This window comes from Solenopsis invicta, chromosome 3, assembly GCF_016802725.1.
Source record: "Solenopsis invicta isolate M01_SB chromosome 3, UNIL_Sinv_3.0, whole genome shotgun sequence".
Taxonomy (NCBI): domain Eukaryota; kingdom Metazoa; phylum Arthropoda; class Insecta; order Hymenoptera; family Formicidae; genus Solenopsis; species Solenopsis invicta.
The window spans coordinates 7,389,138-7,410,124 of NC_052666.1; the positions used below are offsets into that span (position 1 = coordinate 7,389,138).

At 33.5% G+C, this 20,987-nt stretch overlaps 1 protein-coding gene across 1 annotated transcript in view; it reads right to left on the reverse strand.

Moving 5' to 3' along the window:
• LOC113005576 (fatty acid synthase-like) overlaps positions 1 to 20,987 on the reverse strand; it is a 64,527-nt gene that overhangs the window by 24,059 nt on the left and 19,481 nt on the right. The window contains exons 3-5 of the mRNA XM_039447500.1: positions 5,972 to 6,222; positions 5,636 to 5,867; positions 4,313 to 4,731 (exon numbers count right to left, since the gene is read on the reverse strand). Coding sequence (XP_039303434.1) covers positions 4,313 to 4,731; positions 5,636 to 5,867; positions 5,972 to 6,222 — 902 coding nt within the window. The remainder of the gene's footprint in view (positions 1 to 4,312; positions 4,732 to 5,635; positions 5,868 to 5,971; positions 6,223 to 20,987) is intronic.

Below are 20,987 nucleotides of genomic sequence, written 5' to 3' on the forward strand. Positions count from 1 at the left end.
GCGAGTCTTCTTCGACGCCGTAGGAGAGGGGAGAGAGGAGACGTTGGAGAGTCGCTTTCGCGAGTCTTCTCCAACGCTCGGAAGAAAGGGAGGGAGGCAGAGAAACGAGTGAGGCCACACTCTAGCTAGTGCTAGGTGAGGTACAACCCTCAGGATCTCTGGTGGAAAGGAGGAAGTGGAAAAGAGTCGATCCGACCGGGGCCACCCCCAAGACCAACGTCTTCGACAGGAGTAAGACCACCCGTCGATGAGATCGTACCTGGAGGTCTGAACGTTGGTGATCGCCGATGGCAGCGATTCTCGCTCGACCAACAAGACTGATCTGAATTTCGAGCTCCGATTTCGCTCCTTATGTAGGCAAGGATATGGGCAAGAGGTATCGCGGGACGATTCCTCAGGTTTGCGGAAAATTCGGAGCGATAGTTTTTCGTAACGTGTGGCCCTTAGAAACCCGTCCCTTTCCACGACCGCGCGGCTTGCGCCTATTTCGCGCGAGCGCTTGTAGACTTCTCCGGGTATCGCGACTCGCGGGGGCACCGCATACCAAGCCCCGACGCGAAATCCAGTGCTCATAAAATTAATAGAATTTAATAGAATGTATATTAGAATTGAGAGTGTGCGAGGCGATAGCGCCAAGCACATGCAATAGTTTTACGTATAAAAAGTTAAGGTTTAATTATCGTTCGTAGGAGATTAACTGATTCAAAATTATTTGCCATTTTTATTGGCCGTGATTTTAGAGTTGTTTCGATCGGAGTTGCATGGCGCGACAGTGGGAAGCGTCCATGAGTGGATCACATTTAGATAATTATAAATTTGCCATTCTTAATATTTTGTATTAAATTGGAAAGATGAATAGAATTCCAACGCGCGGAGCTTGTTGGTATCGGAGGGGGTCGCGAGCCGAGGGGTCGCAAGCCGAGGGGTCGCGAGCCGAGGGGTCGGCGCGCACAATGTTTGTGTCGCGCCGATGGACGCTCGCGGGTGTTGCGCGTCGAGGGGGCGGCACGATGTAGCCAAGCCGTATAAAATTTCAAATCGAGCGATATCGACTGATGCGGGATTTATCTAATTGATCGGAGGATGTTTCCGGATTCTGATTAGGTTATTATTAATACGGATGGCGCGGAAAAATGAAAATTTTCTCGCCAGACGTAACAGTTACAAAGTTTGTTTTGAATTATTCATTCAAGTGGGTCTGGGAAAACTTCCCGAAAAAACTTTATTTTTGTGCCATTTTAGTTAAGCAATGAAGTTGGTCAATCGTAGTAGTCGATAGAGAAGACTTCAAACTTTTTTTCCACCTAGCCCAAATCTTTTTTCTCATTCCGTTTTCATCATAGACTTAAGAAACTATAGACCGAGTGTAAACTGCTATTTTATGCGAGGGAGTGTGTGATAATTGACGTAAGAGGAAGCATAGGACAAAGTCAATAAATTTCGGTCAAACTCGACAATATTCGGCTCATAAGTGAAAGTCCGTTGCATTTCGTCACTGTCAGTCCGTTTAAATCCGTTGGCGGTTGTTTAAAGGATCGTCTACAATAGAAGTCGTTAAGGTGGTAGACGCGGTCGTAGTTTCAAGTCGCATAGACGGAGACGCAGTCGCAATATGAATACTTCCTACATAAATTCGTAAAGTCACAAACAGACGCAAAAATGAAAAGTTCTCAGCTCAGGAATAGTCTGTTTTCTATGCTTATTCTTTCTTTAAATATGAATTGTCAAGCTGTAATTTGTTCATTATACGTATGTACGTATGTTAATACATGTGACTTTGCCGTGCTTGCGAATCGTTGTTTTGTCTGATTGGCTTGTCATAATAGTCGTAGTCATAGGAATAGAAATTGGACCGACTCATACGACTGCAGCTACGACTGCCTTAAAAACATTGTATCTAAAAGTAAACTTTCTTGTGGTGTTTTGGAAAAGTCTCAAAATAAGCTATAAGAATATGCAATAAAGGATATAATATTAGAATATCGGTAGTTCTCTAATTAAAGGGTATTAGTAATTCCCTAACATTCTATATTTTTATTGCATTTTCTAGTAGCTTATTTCGAGATTTTTTTAAAACACTACAAGAAAGTTTATTTTTGTTAAGTACTTTCCGAATTGTAAAGCTTGAAAGTTACAGTACACTGTAAGTACTCAACGAAAATAAACTTTCTTGTAGTGTTTTGAAAAGGTTTTGAGATAAGCTACAAGAATATGCAATAAAATATCAGCAGTTTTTTTTAAAAAATTGAAAATGACATTCATGTGACCTTTAAGCAACTATTCAAGGTCAAATTAATGATTAATGACACTTATGTCCCCCTCAAAATCATACAACTTTTGTTTGAAACATTTTTGTCTACTGGGTTTAGTTTTTCAGATATTTGGTTAGATCATTTACAAGGGGACACTCTGTGTATACACACACACACACACATACACACACACACACGCACACGCACACCCACACCCACACGCATACGCCACGAACACGCACGTACACGCACGCACACACATCGATAAATAATATAATAAATGATTTAAATATATAACTTAATAGTATTAAAAATACCTAATAAAAATTTTTGATTTTTCTTTTGTATTGCAATATTATTTAATTAAAATTATGATCTTAACCTTTAAAATATTTGAATTACTGATAAATGATAATAAAGCATAACAAAATCAATTTCGAATCAATTAATATACCATTTTTCACTGGGTATTACTATTTCTTACAAAACAAATTTTGTATTTATTTCTGTGCATATATGACAGTTAACATTTAATTAATTTGTTATATTAAATTTAAAAAGTTTTACACATTGAATAGAAAAAAATTGAATTGAATTGAATGAACATGTTCGGTAATGCCAAACACATCCAAACCGTACCGGAAACAATCAAGTTTATCCTTCCCCCTACCGCGTTTATCACTAACACCCCAAGCTTACGCTCGGGGTATGGTCTTCACACAGTAAACTATTGAAAATCTAGGAAAATTTTCAATATGTATTTAAGAATTAAAGATTGAAAACCTTGTTTGGACAAGCCTCGGATTCGTTTAGATTGGACTCACGAATTGAGAAAAATTAAAAAAACTATTAAGATTAGTCTTGAATTTATTCGGATAGAGGTTAGGTTGATGCACGGATCGAAAAGGATTACAAACTTGATTTGAATAATTTTGGTTTATAACGGACACAGATTTTGAAATGGCTCGGAAAAATTTGTATTAAATTTTTATCCAAAACTTTACTAGGGATTTTTAAAATGGAACATGTGTAAGCCTATTTTTTGTTGCCACCAAGCACAGCATCTTTTGCTAAGCGAGAATCTTATTGTTGGGTCGGATTATGCGAACATCCGCGTTCATCTATCAGCAATAAAAGAGAAAATGCTTGCGGAAAACTTCCAGGACCTGAGGTAACTCCACGGATAGTCACTCTTTTCCCAGCTTACGCGGAGAGTTTTACGCCTCTATTGCTCTCTGACAAACTCGTATCATATTTTCTTTTTTAATAAAATCATTTACTTTACACACGCGCTCGCACACACACACACACACACACACACACACACACACACACACACACACACACACACACACACAATTATGAAATGACATGCAAGACAAAATTTCATCGTTAACCTATCACATTTCACGTCTATTCTAATCTCTCTCGCTGCATGTTCACTTGGCGCAAAACTGTACAGCGTTTTTCAATTTTTTTGCGACTACGTCACTACCGTCAGCTTGAAGTTCTCAGTTTAATCAGGAACATTAAAAGTACTAATTTTTGATTATTTGGAAAGTTTTTTTTTGTTATTCACGTATTAAAAAATTGCAAATTTTTTAGTGCAAAACAAATTTTGCCGATTTTTCAAATTTGGACACGTAAGAAACAGTGAAAAATGTTTCGGGTCAAATAATTGTTAAATTATATTCTTGAAAGTTGGAAAAGAGTGTACCAGAATTTTTTTTAGATTTTCTATAGCCCAAAAACACTTTTAAAAACACTATTACCATGATGATTCGACTGAACTAAGAAAAAAGCAAAAAAAAAGTTGGATCACGAAGGGTTAATGAACCTTGCCAGATAGTAAGCAAATTATTATTTATTATCATTTTGACGCTAAAATGATAACAAACAGCATCAGCTTGTTATCTTTATTCTAGTTCAAATAATTTGTCAAATAATTTTCATACAAGTATATTTACTTCTGTTTGTGTATGTGTATTTAACTTTTGTTAATAAATGTATTAAAAATAAGCTTGAAATTAATAAATAAAAGCGAAAATTATTTGTTTTACCTTGGCGATCTGACAAAAAGTAGCCGCAGATTCAGGATGACCAAGATTAGATTTTACAGAACCAGTCATTAATGGTGTTTCTCTATTCTTACACAAAACGTTCTGAAGCGCATTGACTTCCTGAGAATTGCCAACTTTGGTAGCGGTACCATGTGTTTCAATGTAATCCAAACATGAGTTTGGTATTCCGCATTCATCGTAAAATTCCATCAGTAAAGTACTTTGCACATGCGACGATGGAAATGTTACTCCTTCTTTTTTATAGCCATCGTTGTTCAATTTAATATGTGGACATATGGCGTAAATCCTTTTCGCATTCTTTGCCTTTTGAAGGTATGCCACTGCCACTGCTTCACTACGTGCATATCCGTGTGCTTTGATGTCGAAGGGTCTGCAGTGACCGTCAAATGACAAAACACCTCAGACATACAAAATATATAATCAAGTTTTAATTTATATTGAATTACCTTATATATTGAAAATGATAAATTTTCAAAAAATTTTCGCCTTCCCCTCTTCCGCCGTATCGAAACAAAAATATAAATTTAGATTTCTACACAAATAATTTTCTGTACATTTTTTTTCATAAATATGAAATTAATTATGAATAAACGCAGTTTATCTATAAATTTACCCAGAAAAATTAAAATACCATTTGTCTCAAAAAACAATATTTTAGTTTAGCAAAATCTTATTGGAAATGTTTCACCGAAGTTACACAGCTTGATAAAAATTGAATAAATTTATTTTATGCAAAGAAGCACGTCTTTGCGACATTCTGGGACAGTTGGTAACATGGCTGTAAATGGGCAATCTTTGGGATGGGAGATATTGCCATCCGTGAACGGCAAAATGGGCAAAATTAAGATTCTCGTACGGTACGGCATGCGCACTTTTGTCATGTGACTCCGCACATTTCAGTGACGCATGCGCTGAGCGTAAAGTCAAAATGCATGAGAGAAAGTAGTACATTGATCTCTCATAACCTATAACCGGGACAGGCAGTGACAGGAAAATGCCACACGCTAGTTCTCCCTCGAATGCCGCAAAAAACGTACTTCCTTTGCGTAAAATACTGTATGCCACGTGGGGCTTAGCGCGTTCTCGACTTTAGACGCTGTTTTCAGGACCCGGCTGCGCTACGCGCGCTCCACGCGCGTAGCTATACCTTGTACTGAAAATATTGTTTTCATTCGAAAACGACAAAGCTCGGCCCCATGTTGTACAATGTACTATTTTGTGAATGTTATGAGAAAAACGTATTTCTTTAATTTTTATGCGTTTTTATACGTGTATTAAAAAAGCAGTTTGTTTGAAAAATACCTAGACGTAAAAATTGCAGGGTTAGCCAAGGATTAAAACATATATTTGCACTCCCAATTATCGCATCTTCGCAAGTACCCGACACGATATAATCATATCCGGCGGCCAGGGCATAAAAGCTTGAACTACATGCTGTATCAATGGTGTGTGATGGTCCTTTCAGATCGAAATGGGATGAAAGAATTGTTGCTAACGTAGATTTGCTAGATCCCATCATATTTTGACCGCGTAGCTAATTATAAAAATTCATTATCATGCAAATTTTAATACAGAAATAACAAATCCAATAACTTTTTTTCTAGTATGTTTTTATTAATTAATTAATAATTTTTTTACCTGAAGATTCTCATATATAAATTTTTCTTGCGTTTCTACATAAGTTACTGCTATGATTACAGCAGTATTTTTTCCTTTCAATTGTTTTGGATTAATCCCCGCATCGATAATTGCTTCATAAGCATGTTCCATTAATAATCTCGCCTCAGGCGTAAATGCATGTGCTTGCTCGAAGGAAAGTCCAAAAAAGTCCGCATCAAATTTTTCCACATTATTAATTGTTCCCAGACATTTTGGTATTTCCGAATGCTCTAAAAAAGATCGATAAATTCACATGAACCTTGATTGTTTTTGTTTTTATATAAAATTTATGATTCGATTTTGAAATAAATATATTATATAATTACAGTGGAAAAAGGAATTGTGAGATAGGTGTCATGATGATGTCACAATTTCATGTATTATATAATTGCTACATTCTAGTAGCAATTGTTAAAATTAATTTGGTAGATTTTTTTGACATTGTAGGATGGTTACTGGATATCAAGAGTCGATTGTATTTAAATTTGAAATACGCAAATATTTAAAATAAAATAAAATAAAATGATTATTTAATATTTATTATATGTAATGACCATTTTTTTATTTTCTATTTTAAAAAGAAAAAATAATGAAAAATTTATTTTTGAATATATAGATTATAAATAACGGTAATTGTGCACTATAAAGGATCCAGCTCCATTCATATTGACCTTCACCTTGACATATGTTGTAGAGGCAAAGATACTGAACAATTTTTTTAAATAAATTAATTGCCGTTCTCTTCTAGTTTTCGAGATATACTTAGAAAAAAAAAAATTGTCTTAATTATTTCAGAAAATATTTATTTTACAAAAAAATGTGTCAAACAAAAAAAGAAGCTTATGATAAGCTCTATAGAAAAGATTATATGCATATTTTAACTAACTTTAGTACTGCAGTTGTTATAGTAGAAAAACTGTTTTATTATAATTTTTTTTTATTTTAAGTAGTTTTGCGTTTTTGAAATGTACGCAAGGCGAGGGAGGGGCTCTGCCCCTCCCCGGCACCCCTCCCCCGAATTTTTTTAAATCTACCTTAATCCTATTTTAGTTGTGATTTAGCCAAGGATATCCAATTGACCACGTTGCCACATTAGATTAGAAATTATGGCCCACCCCCTCCCGCATCCACCCCGTCATTAGTGGACCAACTGAGACGTGGTAGGTTAGGTTAGAAAAAATACGAGGAGGGAATGCTCCTCCCTTCCTCACGCGTTCTCTGTACGACTTGTGAAAATTTGAATTTGTCAGAGTTTTTTTAAAATGGCTTTTTGATTAAAACTTTCAAATTATTAGAGTTAGGTAAAATATGATATACAACCTTATTTGTAGAGCTTGACACAAGCTTCCCACATAGAACTAAAACCTCCAATGGACGTCTAATGGACGTTTGTCGTGGAAGTTCGGACCTTCCAGTGGACGTCCCGTGGACATCCAATGGATGGCCACTAGGCATCCACAGTTCCGCATTGCGCACGTCCATTGGACGTCCATTAGACGTTAACAACGGATGTCCATTAGACGTTACGTGGATCATTAATAAAAGGTTCATAGAGTCTTAGTAGATGACAAACCGACGTCACGTGGATTATTAGTAGAGGCTTTATGGAGTCTCAGCAGACGTTACTTAGATTATTAATGGACGTGTACAGTCGTATTCATTATAGTTGCAACACTTTTTTTTCGTTGGTTTTTGGAATGTAGCCTTGCTCATCGAGCGGCGAACGTAATTGGTTGGATCCACAAGTAAGAACCAATCATGTTCTCAGTTCTCGTTATAGTTGTGCGTTCAGAAACGCATCTAAAAAATAGTGTCGCAACTATAATGAACACGACTGTACCGTGGAGGTTCGGACCTTCAGTGGACATCTAATGGCAGAGAGGAACCTGAGAGCGGTCACGCTTCGATTTTAGGTGCGACTTTATTTTGAGAGGGCCTCTGTGATTCACGAAAAATGGACCTTGAACTACGTAGCCAAGGTCCATTTTCCACGTCGGTAATGTCCACGTTTTCGTGGTTTTCAGCAGCGCTATGTCGATATTACGGTTCTCCTCCGTGCTATGTGCAGGAGTGAGAGATGCGTTAGTCAGATAAAGACGGACAATCGGTCTCTGTCCGTCGTCTGTTTAGACCATCAGTTCGAGAGAGAAAGCATCATGGTGGCAAACACGGAGCGAGCTGCGATGTTATCTCTACGGATACCTTCCTCTCCACTCCCCTCTCGCCCATCTCGTTTTCCGCGCTACGTTTTGGCCGTAAAATTCAGAAAGAGGATTTCGGACGATTTCTCGACAGGGACGTAGAGAGACCAGAAAGCGCCCACTTTTTATACATGTCTTATATTTTGTTACAATGGCCTATGCGTACAATTCTTACACAAAATAATTGTAATCACAATGAATCAAACAAGTTTATACAATATATATATATATACATATTCCATTTAAAAAAACGTATACATTTTCCTTTAGGTATCCATTGCTTTAAAAATTCTTTTTCTGTGAATTGCTGTCTATTTACAGATAAAAACGTAAGAATATCACGAATAATTTCACTTTGAACAAATTATTCATAAGTCTTTCACATATGTAAAAATATTTAATTCTATTTATATGATATACGCAGTATAATTTTTTGGAAATGTTTTTGCAAGGCAAATGATAACAACGAATATATAAACCCGTGTGATTTTTACAATTATTTTATAATCATATGCATACATACATGCATACATACATACATACATACATACATACATACATACATACATACATACGTACATACATACATACATATATATATGTACACATGTGTGTGTGTGTGTGTGTGTGTGTGTGTATCTGGCCAGAATCCAGTGTCATCTCTTCATCGTCACGATACAGCAAGACAGAGAGTAAACGAAAAAGGATAGACGCTATCAACGTGCCTGAATTGGAAGCTCTATGCTTTTTTGTTTACTTTCCGTCACGCTCTATCGAGGCGACGGACAAGTGCTTTGACTCGCGAGCATTATACACACACAAGCTTGCCGGGTTTTCGGCAAGCTTGTGTGTGTATAATGTTTGCGGTTGTTCCTAACAGAGGCATAACAATTATGGAAAAGGCAGGAGTAAAATGTAGGTAGCACGTGAGCGGCGAAGGCATATGGATATGGATGAGGGCGATAATTTAATTTGACAATAAAATTCTTTTATAGATACATTTATATTTATTTTATATTAACTTTTATTTTTTATATTTTTATTTTTATATTAACTTTTATTTTTTACATTATTCATTGGTTATAAAAATAAACTTGAATTCCTCCGTTTCCTCTTATCACTGTTCCTCTACCTCTACCCCCACCCCTGCCTCTTCCTTGTCCTCTCCCTTGTCCTCTTCCTGCTCTTCCTCTTCCTGCTCTTCCTCTTCCTCTTCCTCGTCCTCTTCCTCGTCCTCTCCCGCGAGTGCCCGCGAGAGCAGCATAAATAATATTTTGTAGATCAGCAGTCTGAAACAAAAAATTCAAGAATTACGTTAAAGCATTTTAAATAAAAATTGAAATAATTAATTATAAAAATAATTTAAAAAATAAAAAGCTCTATAATTTTATAAAAATGCTCATCTGTACAATAAACAAAATAATAATGTAATGTAATTTCTAAACCAATAATAGAATTGTGCTCAAATTTTTACGCTGCTAATTATTAGATTTTTTTCTATATTTAAAAACAGCATGAACCAAGAAAGAATTTTTTTGCGGTGACCAAATTTGATATTTCATATATAACTCACAAACAAAAACATAGGATGCTTTCCATTTAGTAACATTTATCTTTAGTAAACACTTACATTTATTGTTATGAGTTGACCAGGATTGGCCGTTGGCACGGTTGCTGTCGACATCGTCGCCGTTGTCGTCGACATCGTCGCCGTTGTCGTCGACATCGTCGCCGTCGTCATCTCCGTCGCCGCCATTGATTCGGCCGTATCATTCGTCGTCTCCGTCGCCGTCGTCGTCATCGCCGTCGACTCGGCCGTATCATTCGTCGTCTCCGTCGCCGTCGTATATTTTTTTAAGTACATAGATATACTTACTAGATCTGCCTTGCGATGCTCGTCCTTGCGATGGTCACCTTCACAGTCGACAGTCGAACATTGAATGATCGAAATCTTTTTTTGAATGCTTTTTTTATAGAAAAATAGTTAATACACGTAGCTATATTATATTTTTGTCATAATCGTCATAATTTACATACGATTTTTTATTTTATGCATGTTAGAGTATCTTGCGTCGTGAAAATTTTTCACAGAATTTTTTAATTGATTGAAATCCTTTTTATTAATACTGAAATAATATACATCTTTTCTCAGAATTTGTTATAGATGTAAATTAAAAAATATTTTAACATTTGTATATAGAAAAATTTGAAAAATTTTATACAGTTTTAAAATTATATAGAAATGAAAAATTTTGAAATTTACATAGAAAGTGTGAAAAATAATATGAAAAATTCTGAGAAAAATTTTATTAATCTAAAAAAAATTTTTTTTACAATTTTAATATGTACTCTTCAATAATTTTATGTAAACTTACTTTTACTATTCTTTATTTATTTACTTCTATTTTCTCGAGAAACATTTAAGCGTTTCGTTTTCTCCTACTTAATAAAGATTTAAATTTAGTAATTATTCACACACAAACAATATTATTAAAATTTATACAGACCAAGTTTAAAGTGTTCTTATTGTTATAATGTTTCTTAAACTTAGATATATGAAAAATTTGGAAAAAAGATGCAGAATTTTTCAATAGTTCTGAAATATTTCAAAGTATGTAAAAAAATCTGGATAATTGTATTTATTATAAATCTTTGGGAAGAAGATTGATTTCGTATATTTGTATTAATAACATTATGTATGATTATTGAATATTTGTCTCTTTTTCAGCATTACTTTAAATATAATTTTTTATAACATTATCATACAAAAATTTGGTGAATTATAATAAACTTATAAGCATAATACATGTATAGAAAATTGATTTGTATATATGATTTCTTAAAACTCCCTAATTATAAAAAAATGCCTATTTAAGCTGTAATTTTTAGATTTTAAATATAAATTATGATACAATGAATCTTATTGGTTCAATTCGTCTTTTTCGTTTAAACGTAAACGTTTAAAAATAAGCGTTAGAAAAGAAGAAAAACAAACCAGCGCGACGACTTTACGTGACGACGAAGCACGCTATTGTTCGGCGCAGTCCGCATTTGATAGTGAGACAGAGTACTTCGATAGCCTGTTCTTTTACTCGTGTACCAAATCGCATTTTTGGTTGCAATTATAAGTTTCTTTTTTCTTTTTCTTTTATTTATTTAGTAACTGCTTGATTTACGAAAAAAATCGAGTTTGTTTACGCTTATTCTTTTTAGTTTACGCTCTGTCTCTAATTTATATTATTTTCTTTTATTTTGTGCAAAGAGTTTTGTTGACAAAACAGTGTAACAATGAGTGAAAACTGTGTGAAACGTATATACGACAAGTGTATGTACAAAAATTGCCGTAACGGAAGATTTTCAACGGGATCACATTTATATAGATTTCCTGTTATTACTGACGCTAGATGTCAATTATGGATACGTAATAGCGGTAAGTTTTTTATCATATTTATTATATTAATTGATTGACATTTGTTTAAAGTAATATTTCAATCAAGAACTCGAAAATGGAGCATATTTATAAAAATCGTACTATCGGATATTGTTTACATATATCTGAAGTAATTTAATCTATCTTATAGTCAATATCTCAAAAATTAAAAGACAAGAAATATTAACAAGGGATGACGCAGTGACACTTTAGGATTTTGAACCTAATTTTTTTAATTATTCAGGAGATAAACAAATGTTTACGTCTCCCGGCGTTTGAACGCCGGGAGACGTAAGTCTTTTTTTCTTTCCAGAAAAATTAAAAATATTAAGGTCAAATTCGTAGGGTGAGTCACCGCGTCTTCCTCCTGTAAGTAGAATATTTTGTTTTGAAAATGTAAATCCTGTAATTAATGATGATGGCTATGAAGATTAAACAATTATTATTTAATTCATATTAATTATTTTACATTAGCGTACTATTTTTATCATAATGTATGAAAAGTTAATAAAGATAATATGTAAAATTAATTATATATATATTATTTTCTCAAAAGCAAGACAAATACAATTTCAAGAAAATAAATGAGTTTTCATTGTTTTTTTTAAATCTGTATATAATTTTTTTTTTATATACATATAAAACTCAAATTATGTAATATAATACAAAATTCATTATTATGAACAATAAATAAAATAAAATATGTTAGAAAATACGTGGATTAAATAATCAGATTAATTTTTTGCATATAAACTTACGTAATATATTTTTTTTTATATTTTAATATTGACGTTTATTTTTTTAAAATCTGAAAAAATTTGACGTAAATAATGTTGGAAAGATGTAACAAAAAAAAAACATAAATTTTGTCATTTAACAATTGCACTTGAAATTTAACAATTTTAAACTTCTTGAATTTTTTACAATTAGAAATTGCATCTTAAAAATGTCCAAAAATATTTAACTGGATAACTGAAATGATTTTTTTAATAATTTGTTATAAATCAGAAGATTGGAAAAAATGTAATTGAATAATTATGTTTTTATTTGTTACTATCGCAAGAGTAAAGATAGCGGATTAAAACTTGGTGAAAATTTTTCTTTCATAAAGGATTAAAGAATGACGTATGATAAATCTATTTTCGGGTGGGGAGTTTTCATGTATAAATTCGGCTATACCGTTTATTACATTTTAGAAGTCTAGAAATGCCAGTTTTTTTATACTATAACGGGTATAGTCGGATTCGTATGTGAAATTTGCCCCACGCCAAAATACACTTATCATACGTTAATCATTAGCTTCCTATTGTTATTATTGCGATAATAGCAAATAAATAGAATTATTTTTAGCAAATATTTATAGCAAATAAATAGTTATATTTTTTCTCAAATCTAATTCTCAACAAATTATAAAAAAAAGTAGTAACTTTCTAGTCATTAAAATACACATTTAGAAAATTTAAAACATTTTTAAGATACAAATTTAAATTTAAAAAATTTAAGAAATTAAAAATTATGAAAATTTAAGAAATTAAAGAAAATGTATTTTTAACTTGTTTAATTGAAATTATTAAGAGACTAACTTTATACTTTTCTGTTGCATCTTTCCAACATCATTTACTCAATTTTTTTTTAATGTTTTAAAAATAACATATATTCATTTTATGCGGTACACATATTTATATTTATTTATAACTCTTTTTGCTTAGTTTTAAATTTTCTACAATTTTTACGGCACACCAATTGTGTAACATTTTACTAATATATCGTTTTATAATTTTGTTTCAGGAAATACTACATTGGAAACATGGACTGCCAACTCATTGCGTCGTGCTGGTCTATGTGAAGATCATTTTGATCCAAGTTCCTTCAAGACAGGACCAACAAGCAAGAAAAATTTTAAAACATTGAAACGCGATGCTGTTCCAATAAAGTTCAAGGAATACTCACAACAAGAATCGGAAACAAGAAATACAGGTACAAATCCAAATTTAACATTATTAGAAATACCGGTTGAAATAGGTATAGGAGAAATAAACAATGACACACAAATAGTGTCAGAAAAAATTAATAATAACGTTAACGTAGAAGAAATAGATGTTCCGAGTAATCGATATATTAAAACGTACCAACGTGCAAAAGAGATTCATTTTGATACTTCGGATGAAGAAGAAAATTTAATGGAATGGATTAATGGGGAACCATCAGAGATAAAAGACGCGTGTAACGCGGCACCTATAATTAAAAAAACAAACATATGTAATGCAAGCGAGAAATCGCAATCAGAAGTGAATATTTTAAAGCAAGAAATTGCTCGTTTGCATAAAATAATAAAACATTTAAAATATCGTTTGCGTAAACGAAAAGTTCCCAGAAAACCAACAATTAAAAGGAGCAAGAAAAGAATTCTACAAAATCTGATAGAGAAAGAAAATTTACATCCTGTTGTACAGGCAATGATAAATTTGCAATTGCATACACCAAATGCGCCATATACGCAAGAAGAGAAAAACCTTGCGCAACAGTTTTTTTATTACTCAGCTTCTGCGTTGCGCCGCTTACGACAGGCAGGTTGCACGTTCCCTTCTGAACGAACCATTAGAAGATGGCATGAAGAATATAATATCATGCCAGGATTTTGTGATTTTGTTTTTGTAAAACTACAAGAGAAACTCGCAGACTTACCTGTGGAAGAGAGAGTATGTGCCTTAAAATGGGACGAAATGGCAATAAAATCTTATCAAGAATACTCACATCATTTAGATCAAGTAGAAAGACTTGTAGATCTTGGACCTTTGGGAAGAAGAAACGAAAATGCTAAATGTGTTTTTGTCTTTTGCTTAGACAGTATTAACGCGCGTAATCCGTGGCGTCAACCATTGGCATATTTTCTTCTTGGAAAATGCATGAAAGCGGAAGAAATAATATATTTATTAAAAGAATGTTTGGACAGACTGAGCAATACAGATGCTGATGTGCGAATTTTGACATGTGATCAAGGCTCATCAAATCAAAGTGCTTATAATCAACTAGGTGTAAGCACAGACAATCCATACTTAATTCATAAAGGAAAAAAATATTACGCGTCATTTGATTTTCCACATTTAGTAAAACAATTAGTGAGTTTACTAAGAACACACAAGTATTTATATTGCGGTAAAGAAGTTGTGGCATCTTTTAGCGATTATGAAGAGACATGGCGCATTGATAATGCTGCACAAGGAGGATCAAATTTATTATCACACATTACAGAGGCACATCTTTACCCCAATAAATTTCAATCAATGAACGTCAAAAGATCATTCCAAATATTGAGTAATAGGTTTACAGCCGCAATGAGAACAGCGGGCTATGGAGGAGAATTGCAAAGTGATACGAGGTGTGTTCAAAAAGTATCGCGAATTTTGTGTTTTTTCAAAAATTATTTATTTATTCATGAATATCTATTTTGTCCCCTTCAAAGTAATCCTCATGAGATATTATACACTTGTGCCAACGGTTTTTCCAATCTTCGAAGCACTTCAAAAAATCATTTTTTTTTATCTTGTTCAGCTCCTCCTTCGATGCCGTCTTTATCTCGTCAAGCGTAGCGTAACGTCGTCCTTTCATGGACCTCTTCAGTTTAGGGAACAAGAAAAAGTCACAGGGGGCCAGATCTGGGGAATACGGTGGCTGCGGCATCATTAGTGTGTTGTTTTTGGCCAAAAAGTCGCGCACAAGCAACGATGTGTGAGCAGGGGCGTTATCGTGGTGCAAAAGCCAATTTTTGTTCTTCCACAAATCCGGGCGTTTCTGGCGGATTGCTTCGCGCAAATTGCGCATAACTTGCAGGTAATATTCCTTATTGACCGTTCTACCCTGTGGCAAGAACTCATGATGCACCACGCCCCTGCAATCGAAGAAAACTGTCAGCAAAACTTTCACATTCGACCGAACTTGGCGCGCTTTTTTCGGTCTTGGTTCGTGCGGCAGCTTCCATTGAGATGATTGAGCTTTGGTTTCCACGTCATAACCATAAACCCACGATTCGTCACCAGTTATGACCCTCTGGAGCAAATTTGGGTCGTCGCGGACAGAGTCCAACATCTCATTAGCAATGTTCATGCGATGCTGTTTTTGGTCGCAATTGAGCAATTTTGGTACGAATTTCGCGGCGACCCGTCTCATGCCCAAATCATTGATAAAAATCGAATGGCACGAGCCAATCGATATGTTTAGGTCCTCAGCAACTTCTCTAACGGTGATTCGACGGTGATTGGCCAATACCATTTTCTCCACTTCATTAATTTTTTCGTCTGTTGTTGAAGTGCTCGGGCGTCCGGCACGCTCTTCGTCGTTCACATCTTCTCGGCCTTCTGAGAACATTTTGTACCACCGATAAACGTTGCTTCGGTCCAAGGTAGCTTCTCCGTATGCCGCAGTCAACATTCGGAATGCATCCGCGCACTTAATTTCGTTTTTCACACAAAATTTGATATAGGTTCTTTGATCCATTTTTTTGAATAGGTAAAAATCGAAGACGATCCAAAACACGTGCAAGCAAAGCAGCTGTCAACAATTAAGTGAACATTCAAAATGGCCGAGCTTGTCGGCATAAGTGAGAGACATGAGTACCAACATAACGCCACAAAAAGATCGAAATTCGAATATACGTAACCCGCGAAAATTCAAAATTCGCGATACTTTTTGAACACACCTCGTACATGGGAAGCGACGGCAAATTTTACAGAATGCATGAATAATGTAATTGATGCTTGCAATTCATATAGTTATAATATGAAGTTTGGTGGAAAACGATTAGTTTCTGATAAACATCCTGATATTGTAAATTTGTTAAGAGAATTTGTCACATGGTGTTCAAAATGGTCGACGTCACCTGAAAAAATCTTGAAAATTCCATGTTTAAAAGGATTTATTGTGACCGTACAAGCTCTCTTAGGAACATATAATGATATAAAAATGGAAAATAAAACATTTGAACTTGCGACAGGATTGTGTAACCAAGATTCTGTTGAACACTTATTTTCAAAATTTAGACAACGTGGTGGATTTAATAATAATCCAACTGCAAGAGTAATCCGATGTAATGTAAGACTCATTATATGCGTAGGGTATATCCATACAAGTGACAAAGGCAATGTACAGTGTCCAGAAGCCGAGTGTCTTATTAATTCACCGACAAAGTTAATTAAGTCAATAGAGACTTTAATGACTGACAGTAATATTTCTGTACAACACGAAATCGATCCTGAGGACGAGTTACTTAGTGATGATGTGAATATTCTTGAAGAATATGATAACGTTGGAAATCAAAGTTTATTAAGTAGTTACGATTACAATGCTATTGCATATTTTGCTGGATACGTAGCACGGAAAAGCATTGCGGAAACTAAATGCGATAATTGTCGTAATATTATGACGAAAACGCCAATGGATGACGCCACAGCAAACGAAATATATATAGAGCTGCGAGAATTTGCAAATCCTGATGAAGATGCTCCTACAGTAAAAAAGTTATTACGACCGACAAGTCTTTTTGCAAAAGTGATTGAAATTCAATTACATGCAATTGATTGCAACTGGGAACGCTATTGGGCGTCTACATCTATTTTACAAAATATTACAAAGGAATGCATAAACGTCACGAATAATACGCATACAGAATGGTTTCATGAAAATAATTCATGTTATAAACATCGATTGAAAGCACTGCAACTTTTAATCCGTGTAAAACTATATTCACGTACACGATACAATAATCGTGTTGAAAAAACAGACAAGGTATCCCGTAAAAAGATGCAGAAATTATTGAACAAATAAAATAACGTAAAACGCATAAAAATGAAAAATAAATAATTTTTATATATCTCAAAGTATTTCCTTCCATTTCTTTTTATTCTTAGTTTCTTCATAGTTTTATCATTGCAGAAAATAAATTGCTGCATGTGTATTATGTAGATTGTATTTATATAACAGCTCAATAGAGTGGAATATATTTACAAATCATATTACTGTGCAGCAAGTATTATTTTCGAGTAATGTGTAAAATAAGTATGCATTTTTTAATCTCGTAGAAGATCGCAATCACAATTGAAATAATTGCATAAATCTTAGATTAGCAGATGTTATCACAGGACAAATAACAAACTAATGTGATCATGCTACGAAATTGTAAAATCATACATTTATTTATTACTAATGATGTAATGCAAGACACAAAGTAAAAAAGAATGAAAGGAAATACATTAAGTACATTCTATGTTGGTAATAAATTATACACAGACGCATATACAAATATATACATATGTTAATATGTATGTATTATGTATATACATATATTATATACCGTGATTTTTACAAATCACAGTATTTAATAATAAAATACAAAAATATTTTAATACACATGTATATTAAAATATACAAAATATTTCAGAAAAACAAACACAAATAACTGATATCATTATATCAGTTATTTCAAAGAAGTATACATAGTAAACTTCTCTGTGATAACATCTGCTAGTCTTAGATTTATGCAATTATTTCAATTGTGATTGCGATCTTTATGACATGCTTAGTAACAAAAATACCAACATTAAGTAGAATTTTATAGTTTTAAAGAAATTCGTATTTCTGTAAACTTGCGTTCTACGTTAAAAATAGATACATAGATTATATTTAACAAACCAAGAGAGGAGGTACGCCCTTTCTAACTTCTTACGTCTTCTTTCTCTATTTCTATATTTAAAAAAAAAATACAAATTTCATTTCTAGCTGATGTTGCTTCCCATTTTTTCCCCTTCATGAGAATCACCTTGACGTGGTGAAGGGGCTCAGCTATTTAAGCTGCTAAGATTCTCATGTACGAGTATGATGCAAACATAATTTAATTCGCATGTGTGTATATAAGTTTTATTACGAATTATGTAAATTATTACAATTAAATGAATATTATTACAATTAAATCGTAACTATATTAATTTCAATCTGTACATCATACACGTGCCGTGTGTTTGTGTGTATGTGTATGTGTGTGTGTACTGTGTGTGACACAAAGAATTTTTTTTTAAAGATAAATGAAAGAGAATATTTTCTATATATATATTTTATTGCATGTTAACATGTGCTTTATTGTATACTATGTGCGAGTGATAATGAGCGAGTATGAATAAAAACATGCATATTTATAATTGCGAATTCGAAATGAATTGTCATTTTAGCAGTTTATAAAAAAAAAGAAACGTTTTCGAAGCAAAAGAGATTAAAATTATGTAAAAATAAACGTTAAAATAAAAAATAAATATATGTAGAAAGGAACTTATTTATTTATTTTTATTTCTAACACTTTTAGCTCTATACTTATATCTATTCTGTATATTCTATTTTATTTTGTACGCTTATTTTGTACGCTTAGCCTACACCTTTCATCCTATCTTTTATTGTATAATTTTATGTAAAGTACAACGTAATAAAATAAATATTATATTTTCTAATTTTTTATTGTTTTCTAAGTAGATTAGTATAACAATTCAGATTTTTAAATTACAGGAACAACCGCAAACATTATACACACACAAGCTTGCCGAAAACCCGGCAAGCTTGTGTGTGTATAATGCTCGCGAGTCAAAGCACTTGTCCGTCGCCTCGATAGAGCGTGACGGAAAGTAAACAAAAAAGCATAGAGCTTCCAATTCAGGCACGTTGATAGCGTTTATCCTTTTTCGTTTACTCTCTGTCTTGCTGTATCGTGACGATGAAGAGATGACACTGGATTCTGGCCAGATACACACACACACACACACACACACATGTGTACATATATATATATGTATGTATGTATGTACGTATGTATGTATGTATGTATGTATGTATGTATGTATGTATGCATGTATGTATGCATATGATTATAAAATAATTGTAAAAATCACACGGGTTTATATATTCGTTGTTATCATTTGCCTTGCAAAAACATTTCCAAAAAATTATACTGCGTATATCATATAAATAGAATTAAATATTTTTACATATGTGAAAGACTTATGAATAATTTGTTCAAAGTGAAATTTTTCGTGATATTCTTACGTTTCCAGATGTAAACATTTTTACATAGTTTTATCTTAAATAGACAGCAATTCACAGAAAAAGAATTTTTAAAGCAATAGATACCTAAAGGAAAATGTATACGTTTTTTTAAATGGAATATGTATATATATATATTGTATAAACTTGTTTGATTCATTGTGATTACAATTATTTTGTGTAAGAATTGTACGCATAGGCCATTGTAACAAAATATAAGACATGTATAAAAAGTGGGCGCTTTCCGGTCTCTCTACGTCCCTGTCCAGAAATCGTCCGAAATCCTCTTTCTGAATTTTACGGCCAAAACGTAGCGCGGAAAACGAGATGGGCGAGAGGGGAGTGGAGAGGAAGGTATCCGTAGAGATAACATCGCAGCTCGCTCCGTGTTTGCCACCATGATGCTTTCTCTCTCGAACTGATGGTCTAAACAGACGACGGACAGAGACCGATTGTCCGTCTTTATCTGACTAACGCATCTCTCACTCCTGCACATAGCACGGAGGAGAACCGTAATATCGACATAGCGCTGCTGAAAACCACGAAAACGTGGACATTACCGACGTGGAAAATGGACCTTGGCTACGTAGTTCAAGGTCCATTTTTCGTGAATCACAGAGGCCCTCTCAAAATAAAGTCGCACCTAAAATCGAAGCGTGACCGCTCTCAGGTTCCTCTCTGCTAATGGACGGTAAAAAAAATTTTTTTTTAAACAAATTTTATTATTTTTATAGCTTAATCTGTATTCACTGTTTCACCTATAACATTTTAATTTACTAATGACAATTACGTATTATTTTATAAATTTTTGAAACGCATCGGCGCCAGCGGAATTCGAACCTAAGATCTTCAAAATGATAACCTAGTATCTTAACACTGAGCTAAACGTACACTTGTGAGATTGTTAATAAAAAGTTATATTTGAAGTAAAGCTGATTTGAACAAGAAAAAATTGGCGTCTTGGGTATCGCGCGAACACTCTTATTAACCTTTTGTTTATTTAGCCTTAGATATTTTTAATATAAATTATATAAATAATTAAAACTTGTTTCTTCCCATGGCCAAATCAGTCAAAAAACAACAATTAGAAATAGTTTCAAAGCATGAAAAAACATTAATGACGTAAAAAGTCCGTTGCCAAAGTTAATTTTGCAATTAGTTGTTATAAACAAATTGTCAAAACTGACTGTAGAGGAGAATTGATTGCGCCGATCGATTCACCAAAAAAGAATTACTAAAAAAACATATATGACGCTTTTTTAATTGTCATAGTTGTTATAATTGTTAT